At 42.4% G+C, this 20,243-nt stretch overlaps 1 protein-coding gene across 5 annotated transcripts in view; it reads left to right on the top strand.

Moving 5' to 3' along the window:
• Positions 1–8,622: 8,622 nt before the first annotated feature.
• The window catches only part of SHANK2 (SH3 and multiple ankyrin repeat domains 2), a 516,022-nt gene continuing 504,401 nt past the window's right edge, over positions 8,623–20,243 (top strand). For all 5 annotated transcript variants that reach the window (XM_077820166.1, XM_077820165.1, XM_077820164.1 and 2 more), the window contains exon 1: positions 8,623–8,826. In XM_077820166.1, coding sequence (XP_077676292.1) covers positions 8,623–8,826 — 204 coding nt within the window. The remainder of the gene's footprint in view (positions 8,827–20,243) is intronic.

Here is a 20,243-nt window from a genome sequence, read left to right as displayed (position 1 = left end):
TCCATTGTGTACAGAAGCAAGGATTCGGTAATTTTGAAACAGAAATTATCAAAGTGGATCTCCAGATGCACTAACATCTGTTACAAAAGAATTCATGTTCAACCCCTTTTGAGGGTGATAGCACATTCCACAAGATCACTATCTACATCTATAGCCTTACTTAAGGATGTACCAATTTCAGACATCTGTAGAACAGCAACTTGGTCCTCTGTTCATACTGTTCCTAATCACTATGCCTTGGTGCCTCGGGTAAGATCAGATGCTGCTGTACACAATACAGTTCTCTTTTTTGTATTGGACTCTGCACTGAACCTCCTGCCTCCCTTAGGGAAGTACTGCTCAGGAGTCACCTGAAGTGGAGCACCCACAGAAGTATTACTGGAAGAAGAAGTTACTCACTTTAGGTAGTGACTGGAGTTTGAATCATAGAATATCAGGGTTGGAAGGGACCTTAAGAGGTCATCTAGTCCAACCCCCTGCTCAAAGCAGGACCAATCCCCAATTTTTGCCCCAGATCCCTAAATGGCCCCCTCAAGGATTGAACTCACAACCCTGGGTTTAGCAGGCAATGCTCAAACCACTGAGCTATTCTTTTAGGTGTGTGTCCCTGTGGGTGATCCATACCTGCCCTCCATCCCCTATGCTTCAGAATCTCCCTTGGGGGACTTTGCAGTTGGGAAAAACTGAGGGCGGTTCACCCACCTAGCTCCATATAGCCTTGGCATGAGCACAAGAATGTGTGGGGTGCAGGCTGAACGAGCACTGCTACCAAAAATCTCTGATCAAAGGCACAGAGGCACATGCACACCTAAAGTGGAATACCCAGAGCGGGACACCTCTCAAAGAACTCCAGTTACTGCACAAGGTGAATAATCCTCTCCATATATTGCCCTCAGAAATGGTTTTTAGGGAGAGATGAAAAAATGTGATATTTTTTTAAAATGTGTTTTCCTAGCTGTCACCAGCTAATCTGTTTTGCTCTGCTACGTATTGACCTAATATATTTTGGCTTCATATGATTTAGCATCAGTGGATGAATAAGAAATCCATTGAAATGTTTATTCTTTCTATTGACTTTGGAAAGGTACTTTGGAAAGCCACATTAATCTACAGCTCACTGAAGCAGTAAAATATTCCCCCAAGAATTTTCTTTTGTAAATACTCTTGCATTAAATGGTTGTAAACTGGCTTGCTTTCAAATATTTGAAATTTTCTGTTTTAGTCTTCATTATTAATTATAGGTTTATAGCTGAGAGTAGTAACACTGGGTGCCCAAGGTTGGATACCAAATGGAGTTGTCCTTGACCAGCAAAAACAGGATGACGTGACGTTAGACTATTTGATGTGCTTTTGCAATGTTTGCCATTAATCTCCCATGAAATTGGAAGCATTGGGCCTGACTTTGCATTCCCCTGTCCCTTGTGTAGTCATTTGCTCCTTTGTAAAGTGAGCATAAAATGTTAAATCAGAATGGTAGCCTTTTACACCCCTTTTGCATTTGTCAAAGTCAGATTCAGGACTCACATAATTTGTCAGACCACTCTGTTTATTAGCAAAGCGCTTTGCCAATGCACCCAGATATGTGAGCCCCTCTCTGAGGCTCAAGCTAACTTATTTATACAGCTAAGCCAAAGCCAATTTAACATAAGAGACAAAAGGAAGCAGAAACTGACAAATATACATACATATTTTATTTGCATACTAACGTTTACCAATCTCCTAGCTCAGTAGGAGCTCTAAGTTAATTAGTTTGAGGACCTAATATAGTCCTGACAACTATATTTCAACAGACCCTTCAAGTAGCATTTCTTTAATGAATTATAATTTCAGTATAATTCATTCTACTTTCACAATCCCTCCTTTTGGTCAAGCTATGCAATGACCAACAATTACTGGGTTCCACATATCAATCGTTCTTTATCTCTTTGTTTATCAATGATATTTAAAATCATCAATTTTGACACAATTTTGGATACAACAGGAAAGTAACTGAAAACATACAAAAATTATTAGGATTTCAAACAGGAGAGTTAGGGCTCCCTGAAACAACCAGTTTTCTATGCCAGAGAAATTAGCCACTTCCATAAAGAACTTGGCTCTTCGTGAGGAAGATATGCGATTTGTTCTAAGTGGCTAGCACGATCTATTACCTCATTGGTGTTGTCTGGTATATACACACAGCAGTCTTTTCCAATGAGAGCACAAGTCCCTCCTTTTGCCGCCAGCACTATGTCCAATGCCTGATGGTTTTGGAGGGCCATCTGTCGGATTGCCCCTGTTTCTTTGGCCAGGGCTCTTAAACTTTCTCCGGTTTCATTTGCCATTATTTCAGCTACTGCTTGTAACCTTAGGAGCCTTTTTGCATGGTGTATTACTACCCCTAATGGTATTAAGGAACCGCTAATGGCCTCTTCCCAGGTTAAAGGGCTTATGTTATTTACATACCATTGGGCATCTGTTAAGTCCCTTCTTTTTTGCCTGAAATTGCGGAGGCGTTCTCGAGGGAAGGTTCCTAGCACTCGGAATTGTGGGAAGAGTCGGGCGGGATAACAGATTCCTGACCAATTAGCTGGTAGTGCGGTATACGCTCTGGTCCCACACACCCAGTGATGGCCTATTAAGGCCGGGAAGGGTTGGTTGCACCCATTTGTCATATAGGTGTTTGCAAAGGAGGAGTAGTATCTCCCAAAGGATACAGGGTAATTCTTCTTACGAGGAGTGGTGTTATTTGCATGACATTGAAAGATTGTATTGTTTTCACTAAGGTTACTGTAGGGGGAACATGAGATTGATTTCTCTGTTTGATCCCAGGTTGAGAAAAATTTCATATCGCCATACCTGGCCCACCACTTTTTAGTTTTGTTTGAATAATCCCATACACCACTGGCCACAATATGCTGAAGGCAACGGCTTTTCCCCAGATCCAGCCCTGTCCCATTACACACCCAACACCAATGACCTTTTCCCTCCACCACACTTATTCATTTAGATGCATTTATTCCCACCGCTTCCCAAGTGTCATTGCTGTTCCATATTTTGTTAAACGGACGAGGCCCTCCAGTGAGGTCTGGGGACTTGAGTGGGATAGCCAGGACAGGAACACCAGTTTGAGAGTGGGCTGGGATGTGGCTGCAGACCCAGCAATTAGAAATATTAAGGGTCTGAGCTATCCACACCTGCTGCTGGATAAAAGAATTGTCATTATGGTCTCCCCAGACCGTAAGATACCAGCAGCCGAGGAACAGCGTCTGCTTCTGGCAACCCTTACGAGAGCGTAGATTGTAAGGTATTGCAGACTGTTCCTCTACATCTTCTTCTGGAGTCAAAATTGACTCTGCGTTGTCCTGAGGTGATGATTGGTTCTCTGGGGATGGTGCCTTCTTACACTGTGAAGCATGTATCCACGCTGCGATGCCAGATAGTTTAACAACCATCTGTGTAGTAAGCAGTACCTGATGAGCACCCTTCCACCGGGGTTCCAAGGCATGCTTTCGATGATTGCGCCGTACGTAGACCCAATCATCTGGCTCGAGGTTGTGGCAAGCATCGGAGGTGGGTTCCTTGGGCCAGGCAGCTCGAACCTGTGAATAGAAGTGACTTACAGCTTGCATTAGTCCCTTGCAATACTGAAGGACCGCACTGTGAGTCAAGTTCAAATCTGGAACGGGAGTAATGGTAGTCATAGCTCGCATAGGACGTCCCATAACAATTTTAAAGGGACTTAATTTATGGCTTTGGGATGGAGTGGATCTCATGTCCATAAGGGCTCATGGTAAGGCTACTGACCAGCTTAATCCTGTAGAGTCACAAATTTTAGCAAGCTTATTCTTAAGTACACCATTTTGTCTTTCAACTGCACTTGCACTCTGTGGGTGGTAGGGACAGTGCAACAGGGGTTTGATATGCAATATACGGTCCAGGTGTTGAACAAGTTGTCCAGTAAAATGAGTACCCCGATCACTGGACAGAGTAGCAGGAATTCCCTTGGCAGGCATAATATGATTTAACAAACATTTGGCAACAGACAGTGAGTCAGCCTTGCGACAAGGAAAGGCTTCACTCCAACCAGAGAATAAACATACCATAACAATATAAATTCATATTGTTGACACTTAGGCATTTGTACAAAATCAAGTTGCCAATGCAAGAACGGTGCTTGAGGCAGACCCCAGAACCCCTGGGCCACTTTTACAGGTTTACCAGTATTATGGCTTTGGCAAATGGTACAGGCTGCACAGTGGTGGGCTGCAAAAGAGCTAAAATGGGGGGCCCACCATCCTGTCTTAGTTACAGCAGAGACCATCCCCTCCTTTCTGACATGCGAAACACCGTGTAGCAGGGCGGCCAGAGACGGGTAGAGTGAAAAGGGGGCTACAAAGGCGGCAGTAGGTGAGCACCAAAAAGAATCGGGATGTAGAGAGCAACCTTGGGCAACCCAGGATTCTTTCTCGGTTTCTGGGGCAGAGTCTTGGAGCAGGGTGAGGTCAGTGAGGGACCAGGAGGGTAAGAGGAGAGTGGAGAACAAGGGAATCAGACATTTTGACTAGGCGTGCTGCAGCAGCCACAGCACGCAGGCAGGGGGGTAAGCCTTGGGCAATAGGGTCTAAAGTGGCAGAGAAATAAGCCACTGGGCGGTTCTTTTCTCCACGCATCTAAGTGAGAACACCAAGTACACACCCAGATTGCTCATGGCAGAAAAGGGTAAAAGGCTTAGAATAGTCAGGCAGCCCTAAGGCAGGGCCAGAAGCCAAACCCTGTTTGAGGGAAACGAAGGCAGAATTGGCCTCGGGGGCCACGGCATGGGGTCAGGCACAGAGAATCGAGTGAGTTCCTGGAGAGGTTTTGCAAGGGAGGCATATTGGGGAATCCATTGTCTGCAAAATCCAGCCATGCCTAAAAACTTCCGAACCTGGCGTGGGGAGCGGAGTCGGGGAAAGCTAAGGATAGCTTGGATGCAGGTGGGAGAAAGTGCACGGGAACCCTGGGAGAGGAGAAAGCCAAGGTATGTGACAGAAGCTTGACAGAGTTGTAGTTTAGAGCGAGAAGCTGTGTGACCCTTATTTGCTAGGGCAGTAAGGAGCACTAAAGAGTCAGTTTCAGAGGCAGACAATGAAGGGGAACAGAGGAGTAGATCATCTACATATTGGACTAGTGTGGACCTGGACGGGACAACAAGATCAGCAAGGTCTCGGGCTAATGCTTGGGAAAAATATGACGGGCTTTCAGTATACCCCTGGGGCAGTGTGGTCCATGTGTACTGTTGCCCCTTGTAAGAAAAGGCAAACAGGAACTGGGAGTCAGGGTGAACCAGGACAGAAAAGAAAGCAGAGCACAAATTAACAAGAGTAAAATGAGTTGCATCTGGTGGGATAGAAGCCAGAATCTTTGAGAGAGGCAAGTTTTGATTCAGTCCACCTATGATTTGCCTCTTCCCACCACTGCATGAAACAATCAACCTCTCCTTTTGCCAATTTAGTTTTAGGTTGGCCGAGTTTGTCTTTTAAGATGTCTACTCGGTCTTTGGCCCAAGATCCTAACAGTGGCCACTGAATTTTGGGATTCTCCTGAGTTAGCCTAGACCATTTTTCCAGAAATTTACAGGAGTCCGGACCCTTCCTAAAATACATAAACTGAGCCGGCGTTCCTTTAGGGAACTGTCCCGACTTAGACGTCTGGTTACCCCTACAGGAGGACTTTATACACCAATCACACAAGAAGAAAAGTTGGGTTCGGCAGAGCGATGCCTGGTGCAACACACAAAAGGAGCCCACAGGCTACTGCCTCAATCGCCCTTGCTTTCACACAAAGGGTTTTACCCAAGGCGCGGTGCAGCTGCGATTCTGCAGATTTCACTCACTCAGACCGTGGGGACAGGAACCCTTTGGTCAGCCGATCCCTGGATGGAGACGGTGCCCAGACTCAAACACACCACAGGGAGGACGGATAGACACAGAGACAAGACAGTCCTCAGTTCAGACAAAACACAGAAATAATTACCTGACCAGAATCCTGATGTCAGATCCCGGGATCCCTACCAGAACAGAGTGGGAACCAACAGGTTCGATGGCGTAGATTTCCTGTGGTCATGCACCCTTCCATTCTGGCAGAGGACCGCTCGGGCCAAAAGCCCAGGTGCCGGCTTGCCACGGCCGTCCTAAGATCAGTCAGGAGTCACACGACCCCAGTGAAGACGATTGCCATCTCGGTGGAACCTCCAAATTGTCAAAGTCAGATTCAGGACTCACATAATTTGCCAGACCACTCTGTTTTATTAGCAAAGCGCTTTGCCAATGCACCCAGATATGTGAGCCCCTCTCTAAGGCTCAAGCTAACTTATTTATACAGCAAAGCCAAAGCCAATTTAACATAAGAGACAAAAGGAAGCAGAAACTGACAAATATACATACATATCTTATTTGCATACTAACGTTTACCAATCTCCTAGCTCAGTAGGAGCTCTAAGTTAATTAGTTTGAGGACCCATTGTCTCACACTCCTTAATGTTTCTTTTCCTGACAACTATATTTCAACAAACCCTTCAAGTAGCATTTCTTTAATGAATTATAATTTCAATATAATTCATTCTACTTTCACACATTCAAATTGCACTGGTGTAATTGACTGCACAAGGTGTTGGGCAATGGAGAATCAGCACTGTTGAATATATTTGGCTCAGATTGTATCCTGAAACACCATAGTAAAATGTTCTTCTAGTATTTCTCTACCCCATTCACCAAATACACTGGGGCCCAATAGTGAGGTCTTTACACAGTCAGGGCATCCATTGAAGTTCACAGGTCAAAGGTAGATCTTAATTTTTATTCAGTCCTGGCTCAGGCAAACTGCCACTGAAGTCAGTGGGAATTGTCTGAGTAAACTGAGCCAATTTAAATATGGACTTTAGGATTTCCCCGGGATGTCTTTGCTGACAAATCTACTCCCTTGAGAGCTTCATGGTATAGTGAAGTTAACCCAATATTTGTGGTAGGAAAAGCATGTTGTAGACAGCCTGGGGTATCATGACTTCTGGATTCCCACTGAATTGTTTTGTGAATGACTTTGACCAAATTGATCAACCTTCTGTGCTTAGCTTGCCTCTTTTGTAAAATGCCTATGGTACTTGCCTAACAGTGTGAGTAAACCTGGCTGGGAAATGATTTTTCCCCCCTTTGAAAAATACTGATAAAAATAAAAAAAAATATTTTTTGTTGAAAATTTTCTTAGATTTGTTTGTGGGGTTTCATTGAAAAATGGTGAAAAAATATTTGTGGTTTTTGGCAAGTGAAAACTGAAAAATGTTGGTGTTTGGTTGGCAAAAAATACAAAGCAATTTTTTAATGAAAATCTGAAAAAATTAACTGAAAATGGACATTTCCATTTTGGAAAAAAGGTATTGATGTGTGTTTGAAAAAAGATTGAAAGAAATTTTTCTACCAGTTCTGCATATGAGACCCTTTGATGAAGATGCTGTAGAAATATAAAGCTAGACACCTTGGTTCAAAGCTACTTAGTTTACAAGTGAAAATGTGTTTGGTTTTAGCCTACTCCATATTGGATGTTTGCCAACATCACAAAAATCTGTATTCAGTTTAGCATGACTGGAGGTTTGCTATAGCCAGGATTGCAATAGTGTTGATGTCAATGGACATTGACAGGCCTGGGGCAAGGCATCCACTATATCTGCATGCACTAAGTCTGGCTCCATGCAGTATTATCAGTCCTTCACTTCCATGAAATAGTCTGCATATTTGCACCGTATCCATACTGATGCGTCTCACCCAAAAAGCCTTTCTTTGGACAATTTTCCTGCTACCTCCCCACAATTCATCAGTGAAATGTACAGGCAGTCCTTGGACTTATGACACAATTGGTTCCTGAAAATTGCGTCGTAAGTCAAAATGTCATAACTCGGAACTGCAACATACTCCCCACTGAGGGACTGAGCATCATAAAGTTGAAACCAATCGTCATAAGTCAAATCAGGGTGTCAATTCAGAAACGTTGTAAGTGCCGTTCGTCATAAGTTGAACATTGTAAAGTCAAGGACTGCCTGTATTTCAAATAGTTTGTGCCTGTCAGACCATTCTGCTCTTTTAATAATGTAGCTTTTTTGAAGTCATATCCATACATTTTGTACAAATAAGACTCACAATACATCAACCATTCTGTTAGCATTACATTTAATTTGGAAGCTCTTTTTATATCTACATTATTCTATTGAAAGTACTGTTTGTACTGGGAAAACTACTCCCTGGAGACAGACTTAATCCAAATGTAGTTTACAACATTACCATTTAGGATCAAGGCTGGTACTCTTGTCATCTATTCTGGATCCTTTTGAAGATTGGGTGTGACATGGAAGAAAGGTCATCTCGCTTTCCCCCCGCCCCTCTTTCTTTAGTGAACTGCTAACCACATTTATTTCCATTGCACTCTGCCAACTCATACAAATGGGGGGAGGGAAAAAGAGGTAAGAGAAAACAGATAACTTCATTGTTAAGTGTACATTATCTTAAAAAATACACTAAAACCTCAATCTGAACCATGTTTGAAACTTTACCTATAATTTGCCTTTGTCTTGTGTTTTGTGTTGATAGCCATATGAAGTAAGAGAAACTGAACATGCCTCGCAGTCCAACATCAAGTGAAGATGAGATGGCACAAAGCTTTTCAGATTATTCTGCTGAATCTGAATCAGACAGCTCCAAAGAAGAAACTATTTATGATACTATCAGGGCTACATCAGAGAAACCAAGCAGCAGAATGGAAGACAGTAGGAGCAACACATTAGTGATACGAATTATAATACCTGACCTACAGCAAACGGTAAGGGGAATTGCATTATAAGGTTTTTAAATGTTTGGCCAGATCCTCAGTTGTGGGTAAATTGAAGTCAATAGAGTATTTCAATTTCTATCACCTGAAGATCTGGCTTATGCTAAAATGTTCATAGTGTCTAAGACTGATGTCCTATTTTGTTTTGACATCCAAGTTACAACCCAAGTGAGACACCAGAATGGGTGTTTGTCCTAAAGAGATTATATTGACAGGCAGCCCAGGCAATACAGTCAGTCTCACATATGTACTTAATGAAAGCTGTGACCTTATGTCTAAAATGTTTTTAAGATGGGTCAGACCAGGGAAGTTTCAGAAGGTCTGTGAACAGCTGACAACAAGAAGAGCTAGAGAACTATAACCACAATGGAACACAGATTGAAAACAGAATTCAGATGCCATCTCTAAAGCTGCCTGGCACCTCAGCATCTTTTACATTTTCTCTTCCCATGACACTGTAGAGAACTGTTTGTTAGCTTGTGGACCCTGAGGTGAGGGTGAGAAGCTCATCAAAATCTCTTCCTCACCTTACCCCCCACCTTACCAAAAAAAGAGAGAGAGAAGGAGACAGGTAGGGATAGATTTCTCCTGCTGTTGCCATCCTTCCCATCATGCCTGCACCTCAGCGCATTCAGCTTGGGGAAGTGGCTGCCTGGATCCCACATTCCTGCTGCCCATCTGGGTACACATGCTATTTACAGGTGACCTGCAGGGGAAACATAAAACATGGCCCCTAGGGAGGTTGTGATCATTGTGGTTTCATAAATACCCACTCTTCCCTGCTCCCCAACTGTTACAATAGCTATAATGATCTCATCTTGGAGAATTTCCTGGGAATTAATAATTGACTTTACCTGGGACTGTGAGCTGTCCTAGTTTATGATTAATTCCCTGGATAATCTTGGGCATTCTTGAGTGCTGTTTCCTAAATTAGCATTTTGATAATTGACAGTAGGCGTCACACTTTATAAATTTATTTTTATTTTCAATGATGATTATATAGATAGCACGTCTGCAGAACAGAATTTATGTCATTTCATGCTGCCATTTATGGTATATGCATGTTAAAAGCTGAAACTATTTCTTTTTTTTTTTTTTTTTTTTAAATTAAGCAGTAGAATATAGAAGTCTTGTCTGGACTAGGGTTGCCAACTTTGTTTAATATTTAAAAACTGGACATTCCAACAGGAGTGCCAGAACCTCTCTTGCCCACCTCTTCCCCCTGAAGTTCAGGCCCTGCCCCCTGTTTGCTCCTCTTCCTCCTCCCCCACATCACTTGCTGCTCTTCTTCTCTTTCCTCCCCCCACCTCCCGCCCAGTTCGGAAGGGACTCACCTGTGGAGATGCGGCTGGGAGCTGCAGCTGGCCGACATAGCTAGGAGATGGTCCTGGCTGAGTAGGGGCTGGTGAGAGTCAGGACCGGCACCTTCACTACCTATAATGACCAGATTTTTGTTGTCCAGTCAGTAGATCGGATGAGGTGCCCTTTTCCACCGGACTTTCCAGTTGAAACTGGGCACTTGGTCGTCCTAGTCTGGAAGCTGACAGGGAGGGGTTAACTCTCTCTTCTTGATAGAGGAAGGCTCTTAGGCTATGACTGCACTAGAGAGCTTACACTGGCATAGCTGCACTGATGCAGCTGCGATGCTGTAGTGCTTCTAGTGCAAACGCTCTAAACCACCGTTGGGAGAGAGCTCTCCCGTTGACTTAATCGCTCCAGCCTCCGTGAGTGGCAGTAGCTATGTCGGCAGGAGAAGCTCTCCCACTGACATAGCACGGTCCACACCAGCGCTTAGGTCGATGTAACTTTTTTACGCCCCTGAGCGACATAACTTACACCCACTGAAGCTGTAGCGTGTACCCAAAAAAAAAAAAAAAAAAAATTATTTGCTTCCGGTCAACCTGAAACTAAAATTTTTTAGCAAAATGAAAAAGTCAAAAAACTGTTGCTTCACGTCAAACTTGTTCAGACTGGAAATGAAACATTTCATTTTATTTGAGTTTTTTTAACCTTTTTAAAAAATAAAATGGAAATACATTTTGAAAAAAAGAGCCCACCTGAGGGTGCATTTTTTGGAAAAATAAAGTTTTGTCCAAAAATTTCACTCAGCTCTAATCTAAGTACTTATATGCACCCCATCACTGCCAAACCACTTTAGGTACCTAAATAAAGGCCAGATTTTTGGAAGTGTTCAGCACCCAGCTGTTCCTCTGGTGACATTTGTGGCCAGGTTATTCTGAAAGTCTGGCCCAAATGATGGACCCTGAGCTCTTTTTAAAATTTCAGCCCAAGGTCACATCAATCTATGGTGGAGTTGAGAACTGTGCCCAAATCCTCTGGCTTTCTAGAGCACTGCTTGAAACATGCAACCATCCCCTACTCTGGTTCCCACTGAAGTCAGTGGCAGAACTCCCATTGACTTGTATGGTACAGGATTAGGTTGTATACTGTTTAATGATTGGGGTCTAAGAAGGGGAAGTGCTGTGGGGTGGTGGGTCTTGAATAAGAAAAGGAGGTTCTCTAAGAAGAAGCAGGAGTTGAGGAGAGTCAGGGTGGTTTTCCTGTTTTACTCTGGAACTTGGTTGCATTGAGCCTGCAGACTTTTGTTGTGGATTTGGCAGAAGGAAGTCCTGTTGTGTTTGACACTTAAATGGATCATATGTAAAAATATTTATTCTTATGGCTTGCAATAAAGTCCTCCAGTGTGGTTTTTAGAGTCTACCTTGGCATGACTAGAACTCCATTCCTGCTTCCACCAGCCCATCTTTTGATTAAAATGGCTACCTCAAGTCAGTTTTACGCTTAATTATTGTTATACCTTAATTGTATTGGTGCTTTGCAGCATGGTTCTTGATTTTTATTGTTTAATGACTTAGGCCCCAGAACTTTGATCTGATCTGAGCAGGTAGATTCCTACACCTGAGCATAGCCCCACTGTCCTGCCCACTTCAAAATGTTTAAATTTGTTAACTCTGGACCGAAAATGGATTTTGTGAATATGGGCCATTTTGCTGGCTTCATAGAACTGCATTGCCTGCTAATAGCTTCGTTACAACACAAAATCCTCTTCATGTGAATGGCGGAAACTGAGTATTGTGCTTTATTTAGCAGTGACATTTCAAAGGCTTATATAAAGGTGTTGATGAGGTGCAACTGCTTTGCTTTGCTGTTACTTTGTTGTCATAGATTTAATTTAGCTTTTTTATTTTGTCCATGCCATATCCATCTCCCACACATTTCAGTTCTCAATAGACAACTGTAGTATTACTAAAGGATTTGAATTCCATTTATCAGTGCTCCTTTGCTCTTAAAGAGTGCTAGAGAGATACTAGCTGAGTTGAAGAACTCTCAGTTCATGAATTATTTCTGATATGTAACAATAATAAAGCTATTTGACAATACTTTCTACTTCTAGTCCTACCCATCTCAAAACACTTTACAAACATTAATAAACCAGATGCAGCTTTCAATTACTCCAGATTCGGGCTGGTTGAAAAATGTCCATCAAAACTTTTTTTCAACAGAAGATTGGGTTTTCGATTAAACAATAATTTCAGCAGAAAGTATCTGCTTTCCTCAAAATGTTCATGTTTTTGTAGGGAAAAAACCCCTCCAAAATGTTCCGGGTTTGGGTTTTTGTTTTTCCAACACAAATGCATTTTTTTTCTCCTTTTCATCAAAAATGTACATAAAAATAAACCCAATTTTCCAAACAACTGTAACTCCAGATGTACACTGGCAGTGAGATCAAAAGTAAGCCCAATATATTCAATACCACTGTGATGGTAGGACTGCATTATTGTTTCCATTTTACTGGCCAGAAACTGAGACTTAGAAAGGTTAAGTGAAGTGTCCTAGGTTTCACTTAAAGGCTGTGGCAGAGCCAGGAATAGATTTCAAATCTCCAGTTCTGTATTTTAGCTACAAGCCAAACACAATCTTCTCCCCCACTCCCTATATAATTACAATTACTCTAGAAAAGATGTTTTAAAATTACACTGCTTAATCAAAGGAGAACAAAATTGCATCAAATTACTTTTGTGTTTTGGTTCTTGACTATCATTTCAGAATAGAGGTTCAGACTAAATCAGCTTTTTAAAAAAAGCTAATTTCAGTACTTTGAGTAAATGGCTGATTTTCTATTTTTAACAAAGGCTTATCCTTCTTCTACAGTGACTGTGTGTTCATCACTTTTATTTCATTGTGCATGTTAGATCAAACATTGAACATCATAGGGCAAGATGTGTTACTGTACAAAAACCTGTACATTTTCACCAGCTCTGTGAATTTTACCTTCCTATGCTTTTAGTCTGACCTGGAACTCTAACATTTTTGTCAGCTGCAGCAGCATAAATATTGTAAGCCTTGAAAAGGTTTCAGCAAACTCACTGAAGCTTATAAGTTTCAGAGTAGCAGCCGTGTTAGTCTGTATTCGCAAAAAGAAAAAGAGTACTTGTGGCACCTTAGAGACTAAGGTGCCACAAGTACTCCTTTTCTTTTTGAAGCTTATAAGTAGTTCTATTTTTCAACGGTTGCAGTAGTTCTTTATTTGTCTATTTATGGTAATATAGTCATTTCTTGTTGTCTCTGTTCATTGTCTCTGTTATTTGAGGAATATGTTATCCTTACTGCATGTGTGTAGAACACATTACAGCAAGTGAAGATTGTGTTCACACCAAGAAAAGGCATTAAACTAAGTATATAAAATAATTTCTGAAATCATTTCTAGTACCAAGGAAATGGAGGGCACAGACTGCTTCAACACAGTTTACACATAAACAGCACAATTATTACAAAAAGCTGTTTTATTTTGGTTGCACAGGCAGAGTAAGAAGAAGCCAGGAATGCAAAATGTATGGCCAAGAGCCACATTAACTCAGCCATGTTGTACTTCCTGTATATTTTAGGGTAGATATTTTATGAGAAAAATAGTGTAATGCAATGGGCCAAACTGTATTTTGCCTTTGAGTGAGTGTATAGTTGAAGGAAAGCTGTGAAGAATCTCCCCGGTTGCCCTTAAGCCCTTTGTGTAGAAGCAGGGCTGAGTTGTAATCTCTTTGAGGCAGGGACTGTCATTTACTATGTGTCTGGGCAGTGTTTAGCACAATGAGGTCTCCAACCTGCTCAAGACCTCTCTAGATATTATTGCAGTAGAAATAAATAATAGTAAGTACAGTCTTTGCATTTTCTTGACTATGGGGAGTATTTCCTGCTAGTGTCCTGGGGTGCAGGTCACCCTTAAAGAATGGGAAGCAAGTAGGATCAGGCCTCTTTTCCCAGGAAAGAGTTTGCACCTTCTTAAGTGAAGGGACAGCAGCAGAGATTGTGTCCCTGCCTGACTCATGGTGCAGCCATGTGACTTTACTTAGAGCTGTGTTTAAAATGGCCGTAAGAGACATATTTAACATGAAAGAGGTGACTAGACAATAGTATACATAATGAGTGTGGTCAAATTAATATTTTATGAGATCTTTTGCTTTTGTGTTTCCTGACAATTTGTGATTTTAACAGTGTGTCTTTAAAGTTGCTCTCACTCCGATTTTTACATTTAATTTCCTTGGTATTTTAAGAACAATGAATAATTAAAAAAAAATTCCAAATTACTCAAACTGCAGTACTTACAAAAGTCACTTATAAGTTCACTGAATCCACAAGTGGTGCTTAACTAGCTGTGCTTGCATGCACAGTACATTCTTAAGTAAACATGAGTAGAAGTAGGCCAGAACTTTAAATCCATATTAAGGCATTTAAACAGGTGACCTAGTTTTCAATAGTGTTGAGCATTAATTTCACTATGTGCTTTGCACTTTTGAAAAATCAGCCCATATATATAGGTGCCTAACTATGGATGTAGGAACCTAAGTTTAGGTTCTCCCCAACCCGCACTCCCCTCTTAAAAAGAAAATCTTGGTCTTAAGGTCTTTTTTCTGTGGTGCACTCTCAGTACTTAGTTTTCAAAAGGGTATGTTTTGGTTAACTAATGGATAGATAAGGAGTACTTGTGGCACCTTAGAGACTAACCAATTTATTTGAGCATAAGCTTTCGTATACCTCCTCCCACCCCACACTCCTGCTGCAGGAGAGTGAGTTTGTGTGTGTGTGTGTGTTTTGGGGAGGAGGGGTGAGAAAACCTAGATTTGTGCTAGAAATGGCCCACCTTGATTTTCATACACACTGTAAGGAGAGTGGTCACTTTGGATAAGCTATTACCAGCAGGAGAGTGAGTCTGTGTGTGTGGTTTTTGGAAAAAGGGGCGGGGGGTGAGAAAACCTGGATTTGTGCTGGAAATGGCCCACCTTGATTATCATACACATTGTAAAGAGAGTGGTCACTTTGGATGGGCTATTACCAGCAGGAGAGCGAGTTTGTGTGTGTGGGGGGGTGGAGGGTGAGAAAACCTGGATTTGTACTGGAAATGGCCCAACTTGATTATCATACTCATTGTAAGGAGAGTGATCACTTTAGATAAGCTATTACCAGCAGGAGAGTGGGGTGGGAGGAGGTATTGTTTCATGGTCTCTGTATATATAATGTCTTCTGCAGTTTCCACAGTATGCATCTGATGAAGTGAGCTGTAGCTCACGAAAACTTATGCTCAAATAAATTGGTTAGTCTCTAAGGTGCCACAAGTACTCCTTTTCTTTTTGCGAATACAGACTAACACGGCTGTTACGCTGAAACCTAATGGATAGATATATTTCAAAACACACAAAGACTCATCTCTAATGAGGACTGTGTCTCTGAGTTTTTGTGAATATGTCAAGTTTCAAATTTCACCTCTCTTTCAGTAGCCGTGGTTTTACCAAAAAAAAAAAAAAAGTAGTGAAATTTTCTTTTAAGTGTTTTAGTTTATTCACTACCCCATAACTCAAAAACAACTCAATAAGATTTCTCTTAAACTTTTCAAAAATCTTTGAAAGTTGTGGATCTGTGTGTGAAATCAGGGAATTACAATACACATTGTATTGCAATTTCTCAGTTATAACTGTTGTGACTGCACAATCATTGTGATATAAAGATGTAAATATGTACTTATTTGCATACATATTTCTCCTGATGACTCTTTTGGAGTTAAATCACTCTTATTTTCTGGTTTTAATGGTGAATGGTCTAGGGCATCTTGGTGCATCCTTCTTTGTATCACGTACTGACCTACTGTCCCTTTACCCCTACCAAAAAGGTTATTACCTCCAAGACCATTCCATGGAACAGCTGATGGGGCTGGGGGAAAGCGTAATTGCAAGCGTGTTCAAATATCACCTTACCTCAAATGGGCTGGCAACAGAGTATTGGCCTGAGAATGAGCATGAGGTCTGCAGAGATCATTCAAGACACCGGTCAAACTTGACTTATTTTTATAATGAAACTCAGACTTTGTTCCTCAGCTTCTTAAGTTTGCCTCTCTTTCAAACTAGCTGTCGTAAAAAAAATCATCGAGCTTTTAACTACTTGAAGCTATATTCTATATCTCTGAACTGCAGTTTGCTCTCTTTCCTCAAACTCTTAGAAGTGGCAGTAAGTGTTTTAGTGTAGTGATTGGAAGGTAGAGTCTTCAGTCTGCCCTCAGAACTGCCTTTCATTTCCTCAAGCAGAAACTAGATTCTAAGTTGAATTCATTCACTTAATAATTCTAGATAGTCTATTATTAGTCATGTATTGTGTGTAACTTTCATGTGCATGGGAATGAATGCAGAGCACAGTGCCCAGCCAAGTGCTGGGCAGATGTTTTAGAGGATGTAAAGGAGAAGAATACTCCTCGGCCTAAGATATGGAACCTCTGTGGCCTCTGCCGCAGAACCATCCCTATGTGGGGAGTGGGGAACAGGAAGATCTGCATAGGGGCTTCTCCTCTGACACGTTTCCAACTTGGACCCAACCACATTCTGTCTCCTCATGCTTTGTCTTCCCTTCTACATCCCCTCCATTATTAATGCCTGCAGAACTTCCCCAGAGGAAGGAACTAGTTTTACCCTTAAGTGCATGGTTAAGCATTTGTTTAGTGTGTTTTTCATGAATCGTATTCATTACCCACTTGCACATACAAAAATGCCATTGGAAGGTTCAGCACCAGTTATGCTTCTCAGGTGCTTCTTGCTTATGTTTTTATTACACACTATGTAAAATTTAGAGCAAACCCCTGCTTTCTTTTTCTTACTGTTGGAAATCTTTTTTTTTTTTTTTATGGTATAGGAGCTACAGATGCTGCTCTCTTGTGATCTAAAAGTTCTCTTCTCTGGTTTTACTAGTTTTGTAAACCTCAATTTTTCACGTCAGAAAGATCAGCAGCCTCTTCACGAGATGATCCTTTCTCTAGGTAGCTTGCTTATTATTTACGTGTGCTTAAAAATGGACATTCGGATCAGGTTGTGGTTGTAAGATTGTTAGGATGTGAAAGATTGTGGCCTCCTTGGAACAGGAATTGTTATTCCTCTGCATTGTGCCCAGTGCTGAGCACTTTGTAAATGCTAAATAAATAATAGTAAACGGTTACACATCAAGCCAAATATTTGTCTGTGCCAAGGTGCCCTTAATATTTTTGTTGTTCTTTGATTCTTCTTAAAAATGTCTTTAAAAGAACATTTTTGTGAACTAAACTATGAACTAAAGATTCTGAATGGGGCTGCAAAGATGCACTGAGGGCAGAATTTGGCTCCTATGGGGTAGTTGGGTTGGGTATGGGGTATTCTAATGTGAGAGGCTGAAAATAGCAATAGGAACTTGGAGAAGAAGGTGCCAGAAGAATGTGGCATTTGTAGGCATTTAGTTATAGGCCAGGTCTACACTACATACCTATACTGGTATAACTACCTGGCTCAGGAGTGTGAAAAATCCACACCCCTGAGCAATGTACTTACAGCGATATAACCCCATGTATAGACAGTGCTGTGTCAGTCCGAGAGCTTCTCTTGCAGACATACCTAGCACCTCACTGGGAGGTTGATTAACTACGCTGACGAGAAGAGCCACTGTAGCGCAGTATGTGAAGACAAGCCCAGAGAGACTGAAATAGTGCTGCAAATGTTGTGAGAGGCTGGACAACAGAGATTAAGGTCTTGTCTACGCTACAAAGTTTTCTTGGCAAAAGCTGCATTTTGCCGACAAAACAGGGGAGATGTCCACACTACAAAGCTACTTTTGGCAGCAAAACTCTGTTGTTTTGCCGTCAAAAATAAAACCACCTCAACATAAAGCCTTTTGCTGCAAAGTTAAAGCGACAAAACCTAAGTGTACACACTGCTGTTTGTTTTGTCGACAGAACTGGCTTCTGCCAGTATCCCACAATGCCTGCCATGACTGCTCTGCTCAGTGTTTTGATCTCTGCTGCCCTGCAGGCATGTGCCCCTTCCCTTTCAAAGCTTCCAGGAAGTATCTGACAACTGAGCATGCTCCTCCCTTTGGGGAACAAAGAGCAAATAATTAGAGTGGAATGCGTCTGGTCTGCCCTGCACTGGGAACACAGCAGCAGCCTGAAGTGCGGGAGGGAGGGAAGAAAGATTGCTGTGCTGCTTTTTGATGTTCCTCAGCATGGAGAGCTCACAGAGCTGTGCAGGATGCCGCTCCCGGCAGCTGAGGAGGTTGTGGGAGAACTCGGAGGGAATCACAGAACCATAGGCAGGCAGGCAGAGCGGGCTGCTTCGGGAGAGAGGGGCTGACGTGGGGTGGGGTGTCCCCCTCCTTCCTCAGGATAGGTCGGTCAGCCTGCTGTCTCTCCTGCCACAGACACACCACTCTCCTCTCTCTCTCCCACACACTTCAGTTGAAAAAGCAGCTGACAATCTACTAGGATGCTCCCCGAATGATGGGATTGAGAAACCTGCATCATGTGATGCTGTACCTGCCCCATGAGGCATTGCAAACACCTTCCCAAAGCACCCTGCCCCAGCTGCACAGTGGGAATAGCTATCACAGCACACTGCTCCCTGTGTCGATGCAAGAGCTGCTAGTGTGGATGCACTTGCTGACGCAAGGAGCACAGTGCGGACACGCAACAGCGATTTTAATGAAAGAACTTTAATTAAAGCAGCATAACTTTTGCGAACAAAACTTTGTAGTGTAGACAAGGCCTAAGTCATCTATTAGCCAGCCAGAAGCAGAAAAGGTGTTAATGGGCTGCTTTACCTTGAATGGTCCCTTATAATATGTGGTAACTACTTATGAGGACAATCTATTCAACCTTCCATTTTGCTGTGACGCTGGCAGTTCCTTTACCAGACCTGAAGAAGAGCTCTGTGTGGCTCAAAAGTTTGTCTCTCTCACCAACAGAAGGTGATCCAATGGAAGATATTCCCTCACCCATCTTCTCTCATAGCAGAAAAGACAAGGGTGCAAGCAGGATTTGTTCTGGGGTGAGCCCTTGTGGAAGGAAGTGATTATTGCAGATTAGAAATAGGGTTGATAAGGGACAGAGCAGTGAAAACAATTTTAGAAAAGGGAAAAGTTAATTGGAAACTATTTTAAATAGGAAGCAGCTTCACATTGTTAAACACAATCACAGTGGAACCTAGAAAATTCCTTATATGGAAAACTAGCTTTATTTTATAGAGAATAGGGTTTGAAAATCTGTGATGTAGTTTGAAAATCTGTGATGTAGATCACGGGTAGTGATCAATGGCTCCATGTCTAGTTGGCAGCCGGTGTCAAGTGGAGTGCCCCAGGGGTCGGTCCTGGGGCCGGTTTTGTTCAATATCTTCATAAATGATCTGGAGGATGGTGTGGATTGCACTCTCAGCAAATTTGCGGATGATACTAAACTGGGAGGAGTGGTAGATACGCTGGAGAGCAGGGATAGGATACAGAGGGACCTAGACAAATTGGAGGATTGGGCCAAAAGAAATCTGATGAGGTTCAATAAGGATAAGTGCAGGGTCCTACACTTAGGACGGAAGAACCCAATGCACAGCTACAGATAGGGACCGAATGGCTAGGCAGCAGTTCTGCGGAAAAGGACCTAGGGGTGACAGTGGACGAGAAGCTGGATATGAGTCAGCAGTGTGCCCTTGTTGCCAAGAAGGCCAATGGCATTTTGGGATGTATAAGTAGGGGCATAGCGAGCAGATCGAGGGACGTGATCGTCTCCCTCTATTCGACATTGGTGAGGCCTCATCTGGAGTACTGTGTCCAGTTTTGGCCCCACACTACAAGAAGGATGTGGATAAATTGGAAAGAGTCCAGCGAAGGGCAACAAAAATGATTAGGGGTCTGGAACACATGACTTATGAGGAGAGGCTGAGGGAACTGGGATTGTTTAGTCTGCAGAAGAGAAGAATGAGGGGGGATTTGATAGCTACTTTCAACTACCTGAGAGGTGGTTCCAGAGAGGATGGTTCTAGACTATTCTCAGTGGTAGAAGAGGACAGGACAAGGAGTAATGATCTCAAGTTGCAGTGGGGGAGGTTTAGGTTGGATAT

The sequence above is a fragment of the Eretmochelys imbricata genome, chromosome 6 (genome assembly GCF_965152235.1).
Source record: "Eretmochelys imbricata isolate rEreImb1 chromosome 6, rEreImb1.hap1, whole genome shotgun sequence".
Lineage (NCBI taxonomy): Eukaryota > Metazoa > Chordata > Testudines > Cheloniidae > Eretmochelys > Eretmochelys imbricata.
Note: the sequence above shows the minus strand (reverse complement) of the source record. Positions and strands in the feature narration are given on the sequence as shown.